This window comes from Poecilia formosa, unplaced genomic scaffold, assembly GCF_000485575.1.
Source record: "Poecilia formosa unplaced genomic scaffold, Poecilia_formosa-5.1.2 Scaffold10, whole genome shotgun sequence".
Taxonomy (NCBI): domain Eukaryota; kingdom Metazoa; phylum Chordata; class Actinopteri; order Cyprinodontiformes; family Poeciliidae; genus Poecilia; species Poecilia formosa.
Window position 1 is genome coordinate 493,503 of NW_006799949.1, and position 22,161 is coordinate 515,663.

At 39.3% G+C, this 22,161-nt stretch overlaps 1 protein-coding gene across 1 annotated transcript in view; it reads left to right on the plus strand.

Moving 5' to 3' along the window:
* Positions 1–22,161, plus strand: part of zc3h3 (zinc finger CCCH-type containing 3) — a 62,261-nt gene that overhangs the window by 16,165 nt on the left and 23,935 nt on the right. The window contains exon 4 of the mRNA XM_007541008.2: positions 13,290–13,440. Within this exon, the coding sequence (XP_007541070.1) occupies positions 13,290–13,440 (151 nt within the window). The remainder of the gene's footprint in view (positions 1–13,289; positions 13,441–22,161) is intronic.

A 22,161-nucleotide genomic window follows, 5' to 3' on the forward strand; every position in this document is an offset into this window, starting at 1 on the left:
TAATTTTAAACAATGCTTCTGTAAAAGTATGCAGAGTATATTCATCCTATTTTGCGGTCTTCCCTCTTTAAATAATGATTTGATATGTTTATCGTGCTTCAATAGTTCTGGAACTTCAGATATAAATAAATTTTTATTATGACTTAATAGGTCACTTAACTAACTGAACATCCTGTTCATCAGTTTTCAGCCAAGTGTAAAATGACCAGGATGATGGTCTTGACATGTGTCGTTCATTGCAACAGAGGAGAGCCTGTGCAAGACTCTCCTCTTGCACAGGCTAACTGAAGTGAGTTCATGTTCCTTCTTACCAGGAACAACTTGGAAACCCAAGCAAAGAGCTGGAGAATGTTTCTAGCTAGAGGTTGTCAAGGCTTTCCCCCTCCTGGGTCTGATCCTCTTTAACAATAGAGAGACGATCAGAACTCTGTAGCCAATCTCTGGTTTTGGTAAACCTGTTCAAGAAGATCTTACTCTTTCTGACACCCTGCCTTCAGCAGGTGATCACAATGCTCCTGCATTATCCTGTGTACAATCTTTCTTGGTTTTTGGACGGAAAAGTAGTTAACTCAGCTGACTCGCAGTTCCGCCAGGTGTTTGCTAATTGGTAATTGGAGGAGTTGCGGGGAAGTGTCGACGTCTGGGGCAGAAGCTTGGTTTGGTAAATATGCGGCAAATTGTATAAGCAAGTATGTAGCAACCCCTGAAATGGCTGCCACAGGAGATTAAAAGATTCCTAAAACATGCATAAAAGAATCAAAGCAACACTCCAGATGTCTTTGATATGAATGATATAAAGCTCAAAAAAAGTTTATTTTGCATAATCTCCCTTGCACCCCCTTCTTCCTTTAAGGGCTATGACAAGACATAACTAGATACAATATCTTTACTTGCCTTCCTGCTATTTGATATCATCAGTTGTTTTTATTAGGAACAGTTTGGCAACATATCAGTCAGTTCTGTTTAAAGCCATCGTGTATATTTATCAATCTCAATGTGTGCTTATAAAATCTCACTCTAAACACTTGCATGTGCCAAAAAAACTAAATCTGGAACTGAAGTTTGTGCATTCAAGAGCCACAGAGACACAACTGTGTCTCGTTTTATGTTATTCCACATGACATAAGTGGAGTAAATTTAAACAAATTTTACAGTTACAGACAGGAGAGCAAAGGCCGACCTGGCAACCTGGCAGGTTGTTAACTCCAGTTTAGCTGTTGGCTGTTTGTAAAACTTCAATTGGAAGCACTGGTCAGTTACAGAAGAAGAGCGCTGAGGATTCTGTTGCAGGAAAGTCAGGAGGTCTGGTCTATGCTGTTAGTTCTAAGGTCCTGAGTAGATCAGGATGTACAGCCAGGTCCAAGATTCATATACTCGGTGTACATATCCACATACACCAGCAGAAACTGCCTTTCGGATCTCTGCCAAAGAGGCGGCAGAGGGGTCTCTGAGCGTTGTTTCTGCTGGATCAGCAACTTTATGGTGATGAACTTTTGTCTTTTGCTTCAAGTAGAACAATAGCTTGTCTTGTGAAATTAAAACTGATCTTAATTTAGCATGAGCTTTTTTTTTTTTTAATCCAATGTGGCAGTCTAATGTAATGAAGAAAACCAATGCCTAATTTGTTTTCTTTATTACTTTTAAAACAATAATTTGTCAACACATGAAATTGTGTGTAATAGTTGTAGTATGTCTTAGATCTCTCATTAAAAATTTTAAATGTGATTTCATGCTAATTCTATGAGTCAAATTTTTTATGTAAAATATAAAATTATGCTAATATAATTCATTTTCTTTGAGAAACGCACGCCACAAGCTTAAACCGGGAGATGTCCGAGACAATGATTTAGGTGTTCGCTATAGCTTTGGCTATCTCATCTTCATATTTTCATAAAAATATGAAACACATTAAATGTCCATTTCTGTGAGAAATACTTGTTCAGCTCACAATAGGGAAATCAACATGAAGTTAAATCCACTAACTTGCCATCATCAGCGTGTAAATGAACCCTTTGAGATTTCAATTGGAGACATAAAGGAATTTATAAATAAAATGGATTATTATTGTTATTAAAGAGAGCTTACAGACCTTTATTATCTGTTGCACTAAGCTTATTAACAGGAATCATTACACCAACAAAAAATCTGTCAGCTAAGATGATGGTAAGGATTGTGAAACTTTTTCAGGAAGAAAAATGTGACTAAGGATGTTGGTTGTTCCAAGTTTGAACAGCCAAATTCCAACGCCAGAGAGACAGACCTCGATAGTTATTGCCCCAACTATCGAGGTCTGTTCCCTCAATAGTTGGAACAATAATAAGAGTAAGCCAAATTTGTCCGCCCCTTTGCAGACTATGATGTGGCCTGGTATTGTCCCAGACCATAACATCCCAACAATTTCCAGATCCATAACATGTCTCGATGGAGTTTTCTTCATTTTTCTCTGCTGGAGATGTTTTTATCTACCTCAGCTACCCGAGATACTGTGGTCCCAACCATCCATTCTAATGAAACCTTCTAACTAGTGTTGTTCTGTTCAACTTACCAATGAAAACAAAGTCTCTTGGAGGCTTGAGATGGCTTAAAAATCTAAAATTAAAAATCTAAAATTAAGAACAGTAGTAATGAGGATATTAAAAAACCCATATGTGGTTGGTAATTTCTTTATTGCTTTGACAGGAGTCCTGTATTCAACACTTATATTGATGGCTAAAGACAGCAATTAGGTTTACTTCTTAAGTAATCCTAACCATGTGAAGTGATTGATAAACTTAATCAATCACATCACTCTGTGGGTGAAAGTAAAAGTCGAATTAGAGTTTTAAATGATAGTTAAACCAAACAGATGCATCCTCATTTTATAACTGAGGCGAAACCTGTTATATGTTTTGGGCCTTGTTTAACTGTGCAGCCTTGGAGAAGACAGCAGCGACTCTATGAGTGAGTGCATTATTGATCTGGGGTAGTTCATTTTCTGCTGTTGGTGGTGAGTTGCTCTGGGGGAAATGGCTACTTTGTCTCCTGTCATTGTAGCTTCAGTGTTAAAAAGGAGTTTAAAAACAGAAGAATTGGGAGAAGAATGTCACATATCTTTCAATGTTCAGCGTATCATCAGTAAAGACCTACTCCATCACAGAAAAAAACCTCACACTTTATGTGGGATACACGTTTGTGTGTTTTCCCACGTACTTGTGTTAAATGTTGATATTGTGTGGGCTCTCTCCTGAAGCAGGCAGTATTGATCATTGACCATTTATTGTCCTTTGCTCCTTTGTGATTTGCTCTCTTGAAAGTGGTTAATTTGTCTCCTGTCCACAGTTCTCCTATGTCTGTGTGTGCGTGGACCTGTGATGTGTGTGTGTGTGTGTGGGTAGTTGTGTGTGTGTGTGGGTAGTTTGTGTCGTGTCATTGGGGGGGGGTGCTTAGTTGTTAAATACTTCACTCTGTCTCTGCAGAGACACAAGCAGATATTATTGATCATCTTGTTCGATGGCGGTAATGCTGGACTCATTATCCAAACGGCCGTCATTAATAATGTAAACTCCAATTTAGAGAAAGAAAATTAAACTTAGTGTTTAAACATGGGAATACAAGAAAATCAAATTGTTTGTTAGGCTGTGAGCCATCGGACAAAATATAGTGTAGACACAGCAGGTGTTTCTGTTTGTTTCACCTTGTTAACAATCCTCCTCGGACATGTAACAACTGAAATAAAACGCTGCCTAGAGACCAATGAAGAACAAAAAGACCAAGTTACTAAATGTAAATGCAGATACTCGTACATGGCATGTATTAAAAGTGAATGAGCATCATGATTGATGAGCAAGATTCAATAAAAATGTCAACCACATAATATCTTGCATTTCTTATATTGTTTTTGAGAAAAGTGGACATTTATGTAATGCAATCCTGCTTTGCAGTGTTCAGTGTTTTTCAGACAAACTGAGTTAATAGATTACTGGTTAAACATCAGGAAGAACAGTCATCAATTGAAGGATAGTAAAGATAAAAATGGATTATATAGATGAAGGAAAACTGTGTGTTGGATCTTATCTGTTTCAAAAGTTTTTAGTCATTTTTAAGAAAGTACCTTGCCAACACTGACCAGAAAAATAAAACACAGAACAGTCATTAGAAATTGTGACAGTTGTAGTAGATTCTTATAAGGTCACCCTTTTTATGACCTTATGTGGTGATTCATGTAGCTTTAAAATATTATGAGAAGAAAAACATCTATGAATCTCGCTGTAATTTTCTGTTAGGCATCATAAGGTTTATTTATTTATTCTTTTACATATCTGTGCTACATCCAGTCGTGCTATACTGTAGCCTGCTGTGACTTTGAAAGACCTTTCACTGTGTACATGGCTATGTACGTGTGTGTGCGTTGGATATTCATGCCAGCGGTTCAGCAGTAGTGTTTCTTCCTAGCAGATGCCCACTCCTCTTGGTTGTGATCAGCACTTTAGCGGACCGCTGCCAGCTCCCTCTGGGCCCAAAGGGACCAATTAGGCCCTGGCAGCTGCACCCAGAGTGCCACTGTGAAAAGAGGGGGCCATGAATGGGTGAGGATGCTACACAAGAGAAGGGCAAAAAGTGCTAAGGACACATATGTAGACATACAAGGTAACAACCCAGAGTTAATGCCATAAAGGCTTACTATTACAGCTAAAGTTGGTGAAGAGAAACAAGTAAATTCCTGGAGAGAAAATTAGTTGGTAAGAAAAAGTCTAAAAGTATCCTGTTTATTCTTGGGCCCTTCTACTTACTGCTCTTCCACAGAATCGAGGGGTGGGGGGTGGGGGGGAGTGAAAGTACTTTGACCTTAACACCCTTACCAAATTAGCACCCTGGCCGACCAGAGTCTTCCCCACCTTTTGTACCTATTGATCTTTAACCTGTGAACCCTCACTTTTCACCTCGGTAATGTCAGGAGCCTGACCTCCTCTCATAGATCTGATCAAGGCTAAGGGCCAAAGTGAACCATCAGTTCTTTAGTTATTCAAGCTAGTTCTTTTCATTACACCCAGACTCCGAGGTCAAATATCAGTCTCATTGACCTTGATCATCTGGAAATCTACACGTTTTGAACTATTTGACATGCAAACCTTTACATTAACACATGGAGGCCACATATTCTTAGTTCACACATGGTTTGAACTAGAGGTAGAACCCCCGCTAATGGTCCCTCAACATTCATAGTGGGCTTCCTGAGATAGTTCGGATTTGTTCAGAACCCCTCACTATTGAAGGTGTGACTGCATCTCATTTTCAGCGCTGCTCATGCTACTGCTTGCTGCTGGTCAGCTGGCCAAAAAGCCCCTCTACAATTTTCACTTGGTTATTGGAAAGACAAATTTGACTATTTTGATATGGTCATGAAAACGTGGACACTTGTGGTACAGAAATGTTATTAGCATCACTTATAGCTCCAGTTAACTCAACACTGTCTTACAACAGTAGTAAAGTGCAGATTGCTTGTTTATCCTCTTATTACCTGAAATGTATAGCTTGCCAATGAGACAAATTAGGCATTAGACGGCATAAGAATTAACTTATGTTAATGCGGTAGACATATCATTATGGCTGTATTGAATGAGACCAGGAGCAGATTGTGGCGAATTTGCAACAATGGGGATAATAGCCGGCAGGCAGATGGTTCAGCTAAATAACAATTAATATGGTATTACTAGTGTAACTCTATTAAGAGCATAACAGCTAGGAGACATTAAAAATGTGGAAGCTGGTAACGTAGCTACTATTAATTTTAGATTTTTGCTTAAGTCTGTCTTAAGAAAATAAATATAACTGTAGATAGACTTTACAGGTAATATTCAAAATATAATAATCAAAATATGGACTTTTTTAGTGGCAGTAGAAATAATTGTTACTTTCTTGCTTTTTGTTTGAAGTAAAATCTGTTAGTTCAGATTATTTTGGGGCTTTTAATCTTCTTTCAGTTACAGTGCTGGAGGGAACAGTCTGTAAATACTTTTAGCGCAGCAGCATCCTCTGGTGTCTCCTTTCTCTCTTAACACTTTGACACATTCATGATGCCAGAGTGTCTCCCGTTGGCCTTGTACATCACGTCCTTGTCTCTCACCCTGTGGCTGAAACAGAAGTTGAGACTCGGTGTCCGACCGGCTGACTGGGGCTCATCACTCACTAACCCAAAAGAATCAGCAGCATGATGGATGTGCACCATTCTGGCGTCTGCGACCAGGAGCTCAGTTCTGCTTTAAATCTACACCGGTGATCCACCTCTGCTCTCTGTGTGTGTGGTGACTGACAAACTGCAGGATACAGCATGTGTCTTCAACCCATCACTCAGTATGATGGAGTCAAACCACCATCCTTTCTTTCTCAGTGTTGCTTCATTTCACTGCAACGGTCTCGTCAGCCAACATGTCCAAGCAAAAGTAATTTTCTGTTTGTAGCAACAAAAATTTCAACAAAGAAATCACACAGTGTCTCAGGACAGCCAGGAGAGAACTTAATCCTGAGTGTTTTACCTGAAGTCTTATTACTTTGTTGACCAGATAGCAACAATTTGGCAAGGGAGAAACTGACTGCATTTAGATGCATGTTTTTTTTTTTTATTTGATCCATGTGGTTGTGATTTTGTGCTGAAGAGAATCTAAATCATTTAAAAATGGAAAATCTTTGGCAAATGTTTAGGCAATCCACTGCTCGGACTATTTCCAGATCCTTTCTTGATTTAAGTACCTAATTTTTACTTGCTTGTGAAGAATAGCTAATATTTTTGACAAAAGGCTGTTGGCATCCATACCTTATGAAAAGTTCAGTTGCCAAAAAGTTTCTTTTTATATAGGATTCAAGAGCAATTTAACAAATAATAAAATAGAATTAATCAAGAATTCCCAAACTGTCTTGAAAAATCAGAAATGTGATTTTACTATTTTCCAAACCAATGTAAGAATTGAGATAAAATGCTGACATTTTTTTGTTCAGATAAAAAATATTGTAAATATTAACTTCTCTGAATCTCACATTTTGAAAGGAAAAAAATAGATCAGTCCGTTTGTCTGTCACTCTGTCAGGGGAGCATGTCGGTGGTCACTGCTGCCCCTGTCAGAGTTGTTTATTAGCTTAAAGTTCTTGCCATATTTCTCCCAGGGCAGAAGTTCACGTCCCTTGTGGAATATTGTCTTGTCCTTTAGAGATTCTCTCACTTAACCTCCAAGTGGCCCAACCTCTCAGAGACAAACACTTTATAAGCCACACTTATCCTTCCATTCACAAATACCTACACGCACACTCAGTGTGCTCACAAATAGATGCACTTGTAACTTATGTAATAATGATTGTGCCTAAGTGGACAAAGCGTTGGGCTCTTTTTCCTGATGTGTGTAATAGGATCTGCTGATTGACAGCCAGCGTCATCCTTTTGAGCAGGCATGACTTTTACATATGCGACACAAACATCATGGGACACAACTGGATGTGCTCGACAAGAACATAAAGTGAGGGAATGTTGATCAAGGTTAAAGATCTTGGCAGCTCTCGGGATCAGTTCGAGGTCAAGGTTTAGTTCACATGGAAGACATGTTTTCATCATGTCTTATTTACATTATTGATGTTCTTTATGGCTGCAGGAACATTCAATTGCTCTGGAAAAGCATATATAGAAGCTATTATTTAATTATTTATCAAGGATGTTGTCTCATCGCATATTCCTCAACATAAGGATATAAAAAAACTGTGTTTTTAATGTTTAGAGACAATGGTAGTAAAAGAGTTTACACTTTAATTAAATTTATAAATGATTGAACTTAAAATCAACTTATAATTTTTAAAGATTACGTATTTACTACAATGAAGAAACTATAGACTCTTCTCTTCTAATCCCTCAAAAGCTTTTTATCAATTGCTTTTTTGTCAGGGCTAACTTGTCTCCTCAGTTATTGGCACCACTCCTGTTAACACTTAGTACAACCTTATTTTGGCTATAGGATGGCACTTAGTCTTCTCATGTTACAATCAGCAAGGTTGGAGCATACAGAGAGGGAGCATTGACAATCTGTCTTTGTACAACTTCTCTAAATCCAGGTTGAACAACTTTTTCCACAGGAAGAGGTCATAAAAGAAAAAAGTTATTTCTTTTAAAGCAGATTGTATTTATTAATAAACCTTATATATTGTTTTTTTTAATGATTGTTTGCCAAATGTTGACTTTATAACTTACCATACTAATATCTAAAATTTTATATTTAATTAATATAATCTTTTACAAAATAACTTACAAAAGTGTGCAAGTTTAAGTATTTTGTGTTAGTTTAGATTCAATTTGTTGAACGTAAAATATTTGTATTTCTTAGGAACTTGTGTAATTTGTTTTCAATAACTTGACACGTTGGGCTGTTTTAAGATTCAGCTGAGATCCAAATGGATATATAGAAATATGCAAAATGGGAATTTTTTGTAACAGGTCCCCTTCAAAATGTATAAAACTTGTGAGTAACAAATTTTATATTCTTGCATTGATAATTTTATGCCAAAAAACGTGTCAGTACCCCAACTAACTTAAAACTTATATTAAACTCACAAAGACTGATCGTTTCTCTTCCTAGTTTCTATAAATTTTGTTTTGTGCAGCAACCCCTTACTGTTAATTTGAGTAGAGGGTTCCTCCTGCCCTCCTTTCCCTGGTCAGGCTGAAGTTTTCCAGGTCAGCTGGTGTCGTTTACAGCTTATGACTCCGCTATGATGATAGACGAGGCACAAGCGAATAGCCCTCCCGCACACACATGAGTTTTCACCCCCAACCATCACCCCCCTGTGAAGGGAGGTGACATGACATCACTATCACCCTGCTGGCTGGCATCATCTGCTCACTGCGAACGCCAGAGGTCTGCAATTTCTGTGGGTGGCCTCATTGACCCAACAGTTTGTGCCCACTCATTTCTTCATGCACACATGGTTGTAGAGCCCTCAAGTATTCCTATAAAATCCTGAAGCAGATTCAGAAGACTAGGCACATTTTTTTTTTTTTTTTTTGTTTAGTCGTAATTTATATATAAAGTTGTTTTTCCATGTTAGCTAATTTGCAGTCATGTGTTAATGTAGTCATGAAGCAAAGAGGAGCTTAACCATCTGGTAGTTATCGCATTTACACTGGGTGTCTGAATCAACTCATGTTTTTAGTATTCAGGAATAAATTAAGCTCATGTAAAGTATGACTTCACATGAGCGTTTAGTTTTTTTTAGAAATCCCTGACCTCTTAAAGCCTCATATTTTTCTAATAATTATATTTTACGTTTAGGGAACTTTGCAATCTGAGGAAATTATATGAGTGGGTGATTGACTGAATATAGTGTAAAGCTCTTTGGAGTCCTCAGACTTGAGAAAGTGCTGCCCAATGTTGGATAACTGTCATTTCAGCAAAAACGTTGCTACAAAGTATTGACGAAAGGTGGCTAAATACGTTCTTTGTGTAAAAACACAAGCTTAAGCACCAATTCAGATATCCTGCTCCAATTTAAGAATGTGCAATAGCGCAAACATTGAATGCAACATGAGTAAGGGGATGTAGGCTTTTTAAGAACAAGGAATGAAGTTCTATGTCGGTATGGTTTGGCATTAAACTGTCCTGGCACCTCTAGATAGTGTGTCAAAAAGCGTCACTGAGTGTCAAACACGCAGAGATCATGTTATCATCCCTGTGCTGGCTCACACTGAGTTATTAAATCGTGGTAACTCCCTTGTTAAATCTGATGTTAGCATGACACGGCTGTCTTCTGTGAGAGCGCTGGAGCTGTGGGAGTCAGAAGATGAGCCCCAGGGGAGGGGAGCATGGAACGGCAGCAGGAACAGACACTGTCAATAACAAGATTTATTATCCATCAGCTTGTCCCAGGGAGGGGGCATGCAGAGACCGCTGTTTGCTGGAAGCAGCCGTCAGGTATGGAGGAGCAGACTTTGGGTAGATTCATAAGAGGATGGAGGATTGGATGTTCTGTGTTGTGACTTGTCAGCTGCCTCAGTCAGAGGGCTGAAGGATCAAGAGGCAGAACATTTCTCAAAACCTAGTCCACACCATTTAGTCAAGGCTCAGTCATCTTAGGGGTCTACGTTGTTCATCACATTCAGATCCATTCGTGTGATGCCCCATCTGTGGTTTTATGCTGACAAAACAGCCTTTAAGTGAGTGATTTTTTTTTTTAAGAGTTTTGACCAGATTTTAAGCTGGTTTAATGGAAGCGGATCAGCCCTGTAGTCATAGAGGAGACATGACAGAGAGTTGTGCAGTTTGTGGTTGTTTTATTTTAAATAAACCAGAATGCTGCCTCTACATTTTTACTGTAGAGCCAGCCATGTTTAGTAAAAAGTATAAATCTTCAGAAATGACAGTGATAAGATGAAAACTTGGAAACCAGCATAGTCTCAGAGTGTGTTTGTTAATAACAACCTACTCGTAAATCTAAAAAAATATAATAAATTAACTCCACTGTAGAAACTTTAACTTTTCACTGAGACTTTGCCACAAAACCTCCCATAAAGGGTTTAGTTTGAAAACGTTTTAAACCTACCGTTCACGTGAGCGAGTTGGGAGACTGGTTGCAGACAGAGCGATGAGTGCATGGTGAGGCAGCGAGAGTAGATTATCTGTGGATTCACGGCAGTGCATCAAGGAGAGATGGATGGGCGCCGTGCGAGCTGCATGCGTCTTCCTAGAGCCGAGCGCCACTTGCAAGGCAGTCCACTGTCAAAGGTCTATTAAGGAAAGATTGAGACCCCATGTGTGTGTGTGAGTGTGTTCACATGCTCATTGGTCATGGTCCTTCACTGGAAGATTGAGACCCCAGTGCTCCCAGAGCCACTCAACCAACACAACCTGCATTGGTTTACAATCAGCGCAGCACCGTCCATCCATCCATGTTCCCATACAAACACACACACGCACACACTCAAATATATATCAAAGGACAAACACTACCACCAGGTGCCGTTAAGCAGCAGCTGTGGTGGAACAGCTGTGTGTCAGCATCCCGAACATGGTGACCATCATGCTGTTGGCAGCAAGGATTTAGAGACGGATTAAGGTCCAGGTTAGGGAAGCGACGGCGGGCGTGTACGAGGTTGCGGGGTGGGAATCATGGCAACACCTTTGACAAGCCCTATTTGTCATCTGACTGGGTGCGCAAATCACACTGACTGCAATACAGATGTGGGAGAAAAGTAACTTCAAGCTGGGCAGCTACTTCTCTAAAAACCAGCAGCACTGCGCTTGTTCTCTTCACTGTCCTTTCCTTTGCTGTGTTCTTCTTTGATAACGTAGCACTCAACCTTTAACCCTCACAATCTGTAGGATGGAATTTACTACATGGTCCCAATATTGGGGAAAAAAAAAATGTTTCCAGTAGGAGTGGGTGATTAAAGTTTTATCTGAACATTTTTTGGTAGTGCTGTGATAACGATAAAAGTGAATGTAAGAACTATTTATTACTTATTTTGTATGGCTGTAAATGCATATCTGCAATCTCTACTTTCTCAGTATTTGGCCTTTAATTTAGAACAGGTTTTTATTTCATCTGCTTAAGAGTGTGTGTTATGTTACTACTAACTGCTTCACAGTGGTTTCATTATGTTATATTTGCATATGTTAATTTAAAGGCTTCTTATGTGCTCACGTGTGAGCCTACACTTTTTTTTCAGTGGATGTCTCAGCAGCTCTCATAACTCTGATTTGTTCTGAGCTAAATGTTTGCCTGAGATGGATTCTCCTGCTGATCCAGAGCTGCAACGCGGCTGACAAATGAAAATAACACCTGGGAGGGGAGGCAGAAGGTGTGAAAGTGGAAATCAGTGTATTGTTTGCTACTACAGCTTTGTAGTTCATGCTTTGCAATTGGACACTAATTAAAATGGTGTGGGTTATTAAAGACTTGTGCGAAAAAGATGATACAAAGTGAGCTTGTCATCAGATACATAAACTCATCTGTTATCCCTCTCTCACTCCTCCGACCGCTCTGTGGGCTTCGCTCATTAGGAAGACTGAGTGCTGTCTCTGCCATAGAGGCAGGGGGAAGAAGTGCACATGATGACATTTTGGGCAGTATGATTATTCTAATAAAAATGTGGTGCTAGTGATATACTCATACCACTTAAAATCTTATATTAATAACACAAAGGGATTTCAGATTTTCTTCAGTTAAACCAGCCTGGCTCTGTGGGAAGAAGCAATTGTCTCCTGATTAATGGTTGTGGCTCGCTTCATGGCTACCACTGCCATCATCAAGTGTTTGTGATAACTACCAAGGAGTCTTTACAATCTTCTCTGTAGTATTGTTTTAATTCAGCCATAATACTTCCCTTTACAATTGCCCTTTTAACGTCATCCAACATCATCTTGACTGGTTTTAAGTATGACTTTGACATGACCAATTCAAAACATTAATTTTTTTTTTACAATTTAGATGCGATCATTCTGATGAGCTCTTCTCTTAGCTTGCTTTTTAGCAACTTTTAAGTTGCTTAAAAGTTTAAGCAACTTAAAGCTAAAACAAATTGAATCCTAACCCTGTTTCATTTGAACACAGTTCAGCGTCTTCTGTTGCCTGAAGAGTTAATAAAAGTTGTTGGCCACTGCTCAGGGTTTTGTGCGAAGCATCAACTAGATGCAGCGAACAGCTTTGGCAACTGCAAAGAACAAAACCTTACCAACTTTTTATTACAGACTTGAGTAGACACACTCTGCTCCTGCGACTCCTTCTGTCTTTTAAACTGATGTGAACAGGACCTCCGATTATCCACAATGTAAATTCAGTTCTTTGTGTGGGAGTGTCATCCAGGCAAGGCCTTCATAAAACAACATGATGGATATGCAGACAAATAAATAAATAAAAACACAAGCGCCCCTCTTTTTTCCCCATTCCAATCGCTCTAGTCTTGTGCGTCTTCTCTGATGGATTTGTAAAAAGATATAACGAATGAGACTTAAAGTGAGAAGGAAGGAGGGAGGCTGGGCAGGAGGGATGAAGGCACAGCACAGAGAGACAGAACACATGATTTATTAGACTCATAAAAATTCTGCCTCTGTTATTCCCTTTCATTTTTATATGTGAAGCTTATTAAAGAGCACACCTGCCAGAGTCTTCAAACTTGTGTGTATCTGTGTGTGTGTGTGCGTGTGTGTGTGTGCGCGCGTGCGTGTGTGTTTGAAGTGATGTGAATGTGCATTTGTTGATATGCTGACTGGATAGATTTACCATGGCCTCTGTTTTGTGAGTGGTCAGACTCATCCATTCTTAATTACTGCTGTCCACAGACGCCGTCTCCACATCCCATCTAAGCCCTGCCTCCAAGCGGGTGTTTAGGACCCGCTACAAGATGGTGACCCGTCCGGGCACAAGTGCTGTACACACCCCGCACTACAACACAGCGCTCTCCTGGCGAGCCAGGAAGATCCAGTCAGCCAGGTAATTTACGATAGCATTTGTTTTATTTTATCACAGGCATCAGCAGGAAGCATGGAAAGGGAAGGAAATTATTAGAGAATAAAATGTTGATATCAGTAAATTCCACCCACAATGGCTGGCTCTTCCTCCGTAAGTCATTATAGCACCACTTTTCTTTAACAATTAGTGGAGCTTTTATCTCTTATGCCATACTTCTTGATGTAAATCCCTCCATTTGTTAAATTCCAACTCTTTTCCAACAGCGAGTTATGTATGTTTTTGCTTGGTAGTCTTTCAGATATACCACTACAATTGTCTGTAACAGTTTTCACAATGGCTAAATGAGATCAAAATTTAGGCTTTGACTTGTCCTAGGATTTTCCATTTCTTCATTCTCAGCCCATTTTTGGCGGATTTACAGATGTGCGTTTAGTCACAAAGATCTATATACCTGAGTATACTTGCATGACCTCAGGCAAGCAAAATCTCAAAATTTCCTGTTTCAGTGTCCTTATTTTTTACAGGCAGTCTCACATTTTACTTTGATAAGTAGTATACTTCCTATTGGATTGCATAATTGCAACCGAGCAGGTCCTGCTAAGGCAACACATCATCAAACCATGAGCCTTCCAGCTCCATGTTTCACAGTTCTTTTCTCTCAGTTCAGTATCTGGTTTGCACCAAACTGCTCCTCTGTTCTGGTGTCCAAAATAATTTAGTGTTAGACTCATCTGTCCAAAGAGGATTTTTCCTAGAAGTTATGGGGTCAAAAAACTTGCTAATTTCCCAGGCAACTTTAGGGTTTTAACAGCTCAATGATCTTTTCTTTACCAGGTTCCAGTTTTCTTTAAATCTAACCTCAACTGACCAGGAACACACAATACAAATTGCACCGTATAATTGTTTTTGAACAACCATAGAGTAAAAAGTTGGGCACACCAGACCTTGAAGGAGGATTTCTTGTCGAGCTGTGTGGAAGAAAGACCATGGCGTCATGTGTTATAAAGAGGAACAAGAAAAGGGCAAGTAAAATCTCAAAGGGGTTATAATGTAATTTTTACTTTTTGGTCCAACAGTAAAGATAATCTTGTGACATTTCACATAAATTTATTTTCTTACTGTTTTTATGGACTTTTCATATATTCCCAAGTTTTTGCAAATTGAGGTTTTCAGGGAAACTTCTCTCCAGCTCATATCTTTTGAAAAGGTTATATACCCAAATAAGAACTTGTGGATATTTTATTTTTGTTTGTTTAAAAAAGTTTATAATGGTACATTTTCACTAATTTTTATTAGTTTTTTATGCTGTCCAACCATGTTTTTGAAGGGGTGAGGGAGTTGAGGAAGCGGGGGAGGGGCCATTATTTTGTATAATCCAGATTTGGTGAGACAGAGAGGCCTGGAGCGTGGCTGGCCGCAGCCTCTGGTGACTTATTACTATTCATTTAGCTGCTGCAGTAAATATTGATTCATCAAGGGATTTTCAATTTGAGCCCGTTGACATGCTGTGAAATATCACCATGTGTGTACAATTGAGGAGAGAGATAGGAAGGGAGGGGGACAGGTCAGGTCCTCTGGGACGGGGTCCTCTTACTCGTTCATGTCTCAAGCTTATCTATCAGTTGAATTCCAAAGACCAGCAGCTCCTTTTATCAGTTTGATGCTATTGAGTGGTGCATGAGCTCATATTCGTTGCTCTTAACTACTGAGTGCTGCTTTTTATCTTTGGCCTATCACACCTACATATCCTGGTCCACATAGGTCTTCAGCTCTTATCTCTGTTCATGCTCATCGCTGAACCACATACTGCTCTAAAAACTACAGCCTTAACCAGCAACTTAACACAAGGTCTAAATAGTTTTGACCTTACTGGAGACTCTGGACTTTTTATTTTGTCAGTTAAATATTAAATTAGATTTACATCTGATTTTGTCATTCATGTAAAGAAACTGGTATTCTTTACTGCAACCGTCAATCTGTAGAAATCCTAGATGTTTTAAGGATTCGATTAAGGACATCATAGTTTTCAGTGTCTTAATAAGCTGTAACTATTGCATAGCACAGAACAACCCCCAAACAAAAACCATAGAGTTGTTTTTCCTCTAGGGTCCTTTTTCTCAAACATATGTTTATGGTATGTTTAAACCTCCTGTTCACAGTAAAGGTTTTAGTTAGAAAAAAAAACTTGAGATTTTATCTGTACTTTCCAATGCAAAGTTTATAGAAAATCATTTGGGGGTTTCTTTGTATGGAGTGTGTTTTGTAGGTCTGTCTCCTTTTGAACTGAATGAAGAACACCACCTATGCTGACTTGTAGGTCATCTATACATGACATCAATCATTGACATGAATGGAACGAGCGCTCCAGAGGTGGAGGCACAGCTGGAGCCAGACAATGTGGGGCATGTCAGACGCTTGACACTGTGTGGGAACCAGTTTGGGGTTTGAATGGAGCAAATATGGAGGTGTCACTTGACCGGACCTGGGAGCAGATGCTGAGACCTGTGAGGGCCAGCCGGTTCATGTCCAAAGATCAGTGCAGCGGTTTCTGGGCCGCCGCCCACTACCCCTAAACATCATTTTAATAATAAATGCCTCTAAAAGGTCGTGCCCTCCCAGTTTTTTGTTGCGGTTATCTGAGCCGAGCTGTAACAATGCTAATTAGTCTAAAAACCTCTTCTCTTGTGAATGTTACATTACATGTTATATAAACAACAAGCAGGAAGCAACTCCAACGGCTGAATGGCTGTTTCAATTTAAAAACATCAATTTTCATATTTGGCCAACATTTTTTAAAGGATTTTCTTGGCTCTGGTGGCCTTTTTTTAACTGAGTGGACATGGAAGTGGGTTGTTGGCAGTTGGCAACGATCAACAGGCCAGGATTCAAACCTGTGACTACTGGACTGGGTCCTCTATCCGTGCTTTGCCCCTCTGCCATTACTGCGTCTTTGGCCACAACTTTTAAATTGGACTTTTTCCGATTTAAAAGTCCAATAGACACCATCTATGTTCCAGTGTCAGCATGCAACAACATCCCCCAGACCTTGGATGTAGTCAAGTCAGGTAAAATGCAGCACTGTTGTTGCAGATTTTAAAAGTAAGGTATTGCCAGCTTACTTGCCAAATGCAGGTCCAGAGTTATCTTTAATGTCTGCATTGATATTATGCCACTGTGTTTAATTAGTCGACCAAATGTTTTCAGACGCAGTTATGAATCATTTGGGCTGATAGGCAAGTATCTTAGTCTGCTGCTGATCAACCTCTCAGGAAATATATGGCAACTCAAAGCCAAATCACATTGACTATGGGAAAAATTAATGAGACTTTTAACTTCTGCAGCAACGGGTTTCTACAATAACACTTTGGAACTCCATTAACTTGCAAATTAACAGCAGACCAAACAAGCTACTTGTAATGTTTTATTGACCCAAACTGATTTGTGTGTGAAAGCAGCCTAAAATCAACTAGATGTATAGTTTGACATCCATCTGCAATATAATTGCAATCTCATTGTTGGCACTTTAAGAACATTGATGGAACATAGTTTACAAGTGAAGATAGAGTTTAAGCATAACATTATGCATAAAAGTCTAAAAAACTTTTGCATTATACCTTTAGTTTGCCTATTCTGTCTGCAATGTTCTGTATAGAGAAAACAATTGAACAGACCCTCCTTATCGAAGTGATTTTTTTACTCGCATGAACGATAGCACATCAACTATCAAATATCTTTCCTTTCTTTGTCTCTGTCTTTCTTTCTCTTCTTTTTACATGAAAGTATGTAGGAGCACTCTCTTAAGGAATGATCTTATTAGAATGAAAGCCTTTTTTCATTTTCTATTAAGCCGTTTTTTGGGGGAATTATTATATTTTGAGGCCAGGAAACGGGAACATCTTTTCTTTTGTGAGCACCTACCAATAATAAAGAGCCAAATAAGTCTCTTTTTTTAAGGGAAGCTAAATTGTACACCGAACAAAAAATGCATATAATAAAATATAACCATCGTCAAATTCACCACGTGGCTTTGTTTCATCTGGTTAATAGAATCAATTGTTGAACTATTATTATTTAAACTAACATAATTTATTACATGGAATGAAATGGAAATGAACACTATTTTTTATTTTTTTTTTTAGCTGATAAATATTACACTTTTTGAAATGTATCGGCCTCTCTGAGATGGGTGAAGTCATGGTTTTATGAGCATAATTTGGATTTCTAAATGCCTTACTGCTGTCTTACAAAATGTTTGGAAAATAATTGAACAGTCCAAACTCTTCTGTGAAGAAAGCCTCTGAAATTCCTAAGTACTTCCAGAAGTGAGCCACTCTACCCAGTACGCCATGCTCTTACCCAGTTTTAGAAGATGGTGGAGCCAGGGGGGTGATTTACTGGTGGGTGGCAGTCTGAGAGAGAAAAGTGGAGGGGGTGGGCTAAACTGCAGTATTTCAGGCCCCGCCACCAGAAAATAGATATAATCTCAACATTAACTCCATTAATAGTATCAGGAGTTGAATTAAGAAAGCCGTAAAGCATGCACTCTGGAGGATAAATTACAAGCCGGGCTTTTCTTCATCGCTCTCACACCCCCCTGATTCGCCCCTCTTATGCAGTCTTTAACGCTCCATCGTTTTGTTTGCATTATTTCTCTGTTTTTTTCTCCCTTTTAGGATCTTCTATCACTCATTTCCCATGTTATTTCTCGCATTCGTGTCAAAGTTTGCAACATGGCAGTGATTCCATAAGTATAGTTTCTTCGAGACTGTGTATGCTGTATATCTGTGGACACACAAACATACACACACACTCCTGGTCCGAACGCTCATCTTCTTTAGTGCTTCAGTATCGATCAGCACAGGATGTAAGAGACTGGGCAATAAAGTGAAGCAGCGCTCCCTCTTCTTCACTTCTCTCCTCCTTTTCCCGCATTCCCAGTCCTGTACATCCTCTTTTATCCCCCACTTCACTCATTTACTCATTACTTATCACATTAGTCATTTGTCTGTCGCTTACAGTCCCATGTTTTTTCCCCCGGTGGGTCCTTTTACCACACTCTACTCCTGGTAAGTCTTTCTCTGCTTTCTTGGTGTCCGTTAGGCACCTGGAGAAGAGCAGCAGTCCTTGCCTTCGGAGTTATCCAGGTGACTGTTTTTGCTGTGCTTTCTTTCAAGGGTAACTGTTTCCCAATATGAGCTCACTAATGCTTGGGTTGCAGACAAATAGACAAGGGCAGCATTATTCTGAGCAGTCGCGCGACCCTCCAAATTCTTCCCTGTCACTAAAACAAAAGTCAGATCATTCATCAACCCGTAGTGCTGAATCGCGCTCTCCTTTATCTGTGCATCGCGCAGTCCGAGCTGACCGCACACTCACACTCACACTCACACGCACACCTGCCCACACAAACACACTTGTCTCAGGGGAGCTTCTTTTTGCCCTTCTTTCTGTCCTCCGTTTCTTCCTTTTTCCCTCTGTATTTTTCACTGCTCGTTTTTGATGAGTTTAAGTTCTTTGCTTTGACCTCCAGACATCATCTTCCAGTTTTTTTTTTGTTTTTTTTTTTTAAATCACACCTAAAGGTGGCAAGGTATGCAAAATTACACACCTCACCTACGGGCCTAAAAAAACATTCCTGAGACTTAAAAAACACTGTCAGGTAATAACAGATAATGTATGCTGATTTGTTTCTATTTTTCGACGTTTGAAGTATATCCTTACTCAAAAAGTAAATGCAAACTTTTACTTGTGGTTTAATCATGTGATAAACTGATATAATAATACAGATATGAAGCCCTGATCAGAATTTTATTTACGATTTCCAATCTCCGTTTTTGTAAGGTCTGACCCGACGACACAGTCTGAATGATCACTTTCGGATCAACTGTTTTACAAAGAGAGGTTTAAGAGCAACAGTCAAAATACACAACCTGGCCAAAAAAAGTTGATACCCACATTTTACTAAGCAAATAGGATATTGGATAATTATTGTGTGAGCAATTATCTTACAGCTGGAAACAAGTTATTTAACCACAGCTGATGCAATAATTTGCTTCTTGTTTCTTAAACAACCATTTCGAGAGACATCTTGTGGGTGAGGAAAATATGATAGTCTGCATGAAGCAGAGAAAACATCTAAGGAGATACCAGAAACTACTATAATTGTGTTGAGAACTGTGCAGTGCATTAATAAAAACTGGAAGAATAGTGAGGAACCACTCTCTTTGAGGAAGTCATGTGGTAGGGAATAAAATCCTGAATGATCATGATCTGCAATCACTCAAGCGTTTGGTGAAATCATATTAAAGATAAACAGTAGAACTAGTTAAACGGGCTGTTTTGTCTAGGATCATCTCCACATACTCAATGCATAGGGGAATCGGGGGATTGGGAATGAATAGATATGTAACTACAGTAACCAATGGAGCTAACTGGAGAAAAAGGCTACAATTTGCCAAGAAGTATAAAGATTTGACCCTTGAGTGATGAAAGAAGGTCATGTGATCCGATGAATCTAGGTTTACCCTCTTCCAGAGTGATGGGTGCATCAGGGTAAGAAGAGAGGCAGATGAAGTAATGCACCCATTATGGCTACTGACTACTCCACTCCTACAGGGGCAGTGCTTTTATCAGGGGTAGCTGTAGTTGGTTAGGCATAGGTTCAGCAACATTATCTGCCCAGACTGAGGAGTGTACCTGAATATTCTTAATGACCTGCTTATTCTATCAATGGATTTATTTCCTAATGTCACAGACATATTCCCATGACAATGCTTGGATTCATTGGCCTCATGTTGTGTGAGAGTAGTTCAGCGAGTCTGGGATATCATTTTCTCATGACTCGACCTCTATGGTCCAGACCTAACACAATCTCTTTGATGATCTTGAGAAGGCTTCGCACAGCAGCCAGACTCGCCTATCATCAATACATAATCTTGGTGAAAAATAAATGCGACATTGGATGGATGTAAATCTTGTAACATTGCAGAAGCTTTCAAACCAAATGCTTCAACCTGTGTCAATCAAAACTGAAGGCAGTCCACCAAGTATAATTTTTTTTCTGATGGGTCTTTTTAATTTTTTGGGGGGGCCATTCAGTGTATTTGTTCAGTTTTTTTCTGCCATTGATCGCCCTTATTTCTATTAGGAGCATAGTTATATAGTGTTGTTTTATAGAGCAGTCACTGTAAAACATATACGAAACCCAGCTAAAACAAAACTTGATGACACTTTTTACTTGTCACATTAAATTTAGAATGCAACTTTTTATTCCAGATGTTTCTCTGGTAATTTTGTCAAATGCAATGAAACAGAAAACTACATCCTAACTTTCTTAACATTCAGGCTGATTTCCTTTTACCTTGTAAGTTCATCCTTTTACTTGAATTTTCTAGCTTGTAAAAGATAGAAAACTGATTTGGTATATGCACTGTTGATACTTTTATAATTTGTTCTCTATTAGTACTGAAACAACAAAAAATGTTTTGTTGAAAGTGTTGATCTCATTTACACTTTAATGAGCTCTTATTGTTGCACTGAATTGTGGGAAGTGTAGTGTTAAAGTCCGTCTATTCCCTTGGGGAACATTTACTGCGCATGCTTTTGAAATTATGCCGTTGCGCTGGGTGCCTTGACAGACATTTTTTTTCTCTTTACGTAAGCTGTAACTCTGAGTTCCAAGTACTTCTCCTTTTATGCTTTGTCATTTATTTCCTAATCAATTTTATGTGAATGTTCAAAGAACAAATTCCGTACTTGATTCTATTACATTAGTATAACTGAATTATTATATTCTATTATAAGTATGCATATTTCTACCTCAGCAGTTTTCAGCCATGACTATGCATATCTAAACCTGACCTGAAAACGTTCTGGATCATGATTGGCTGTCTGAGTGCAACAGCGTCATGTATGCAGCAATGCATCGTGAATCACCACAACACTTTCCAACGAGGTCTCTGAAAACAGGACGGAAGGAGATTAGAGTTCCATCCATCCATCCATCCATACATACATACATACATACATACATACATACATACATCCGTACATCCATCCATTCATCTATCCATTGATCATTCATCTGTCCATCCTTCGTTCCCCATCCATTTTCTGTTCATCCATCCTAGAGTTCCCCATTTCAACATATGCTCTCACAAAGTCACTGCAGTTTCAATGAACTGTAACAGTAAACAGCTGGTGATCAGGGGGAACTGTTTGTGTGATGGAAAAGGAAGCAGAGGAGAGTTGTCCCAACATGACATTCTTGTTTTCAGAAGGTGCCTCAGTCAGAGAACATTCAAACAGGAATGTGTGTGGGATCATCTATGATCGGTCTGAAACCTGATGGCGCATAAATACACCACAAACTGCAATGAGCTCAGTATTTCTGTCACTCTGACATTCAAAGTCAGTGGATAAACATTCTAACACAGAGAGCATTAGGCCTCCCAGAGCCCCCCGCAGACTGTAGCCCTGTGTCAGGGTTAACTGCTGTCTGTGTTAACTACTCATGTCATATGCCCATTAACCTCCATTGTGGTTGTGGGGGCCACCCTGTTCTTGTTTAAGTCTCCCTGGGTGGCAGTCAGAGCTTCAACATTAGCCCCCATTACGGCTCCCCTGGCTGCATTTGCCCCGTGTAGGGCAGCCACTGATCTTGTAGCAGTGAAACCGAGTGTCTGTGCTGCTGAGTTATGGCTCACGCTCAGGTGCTTCATGGACGTGAACGCAGCTGAGAGT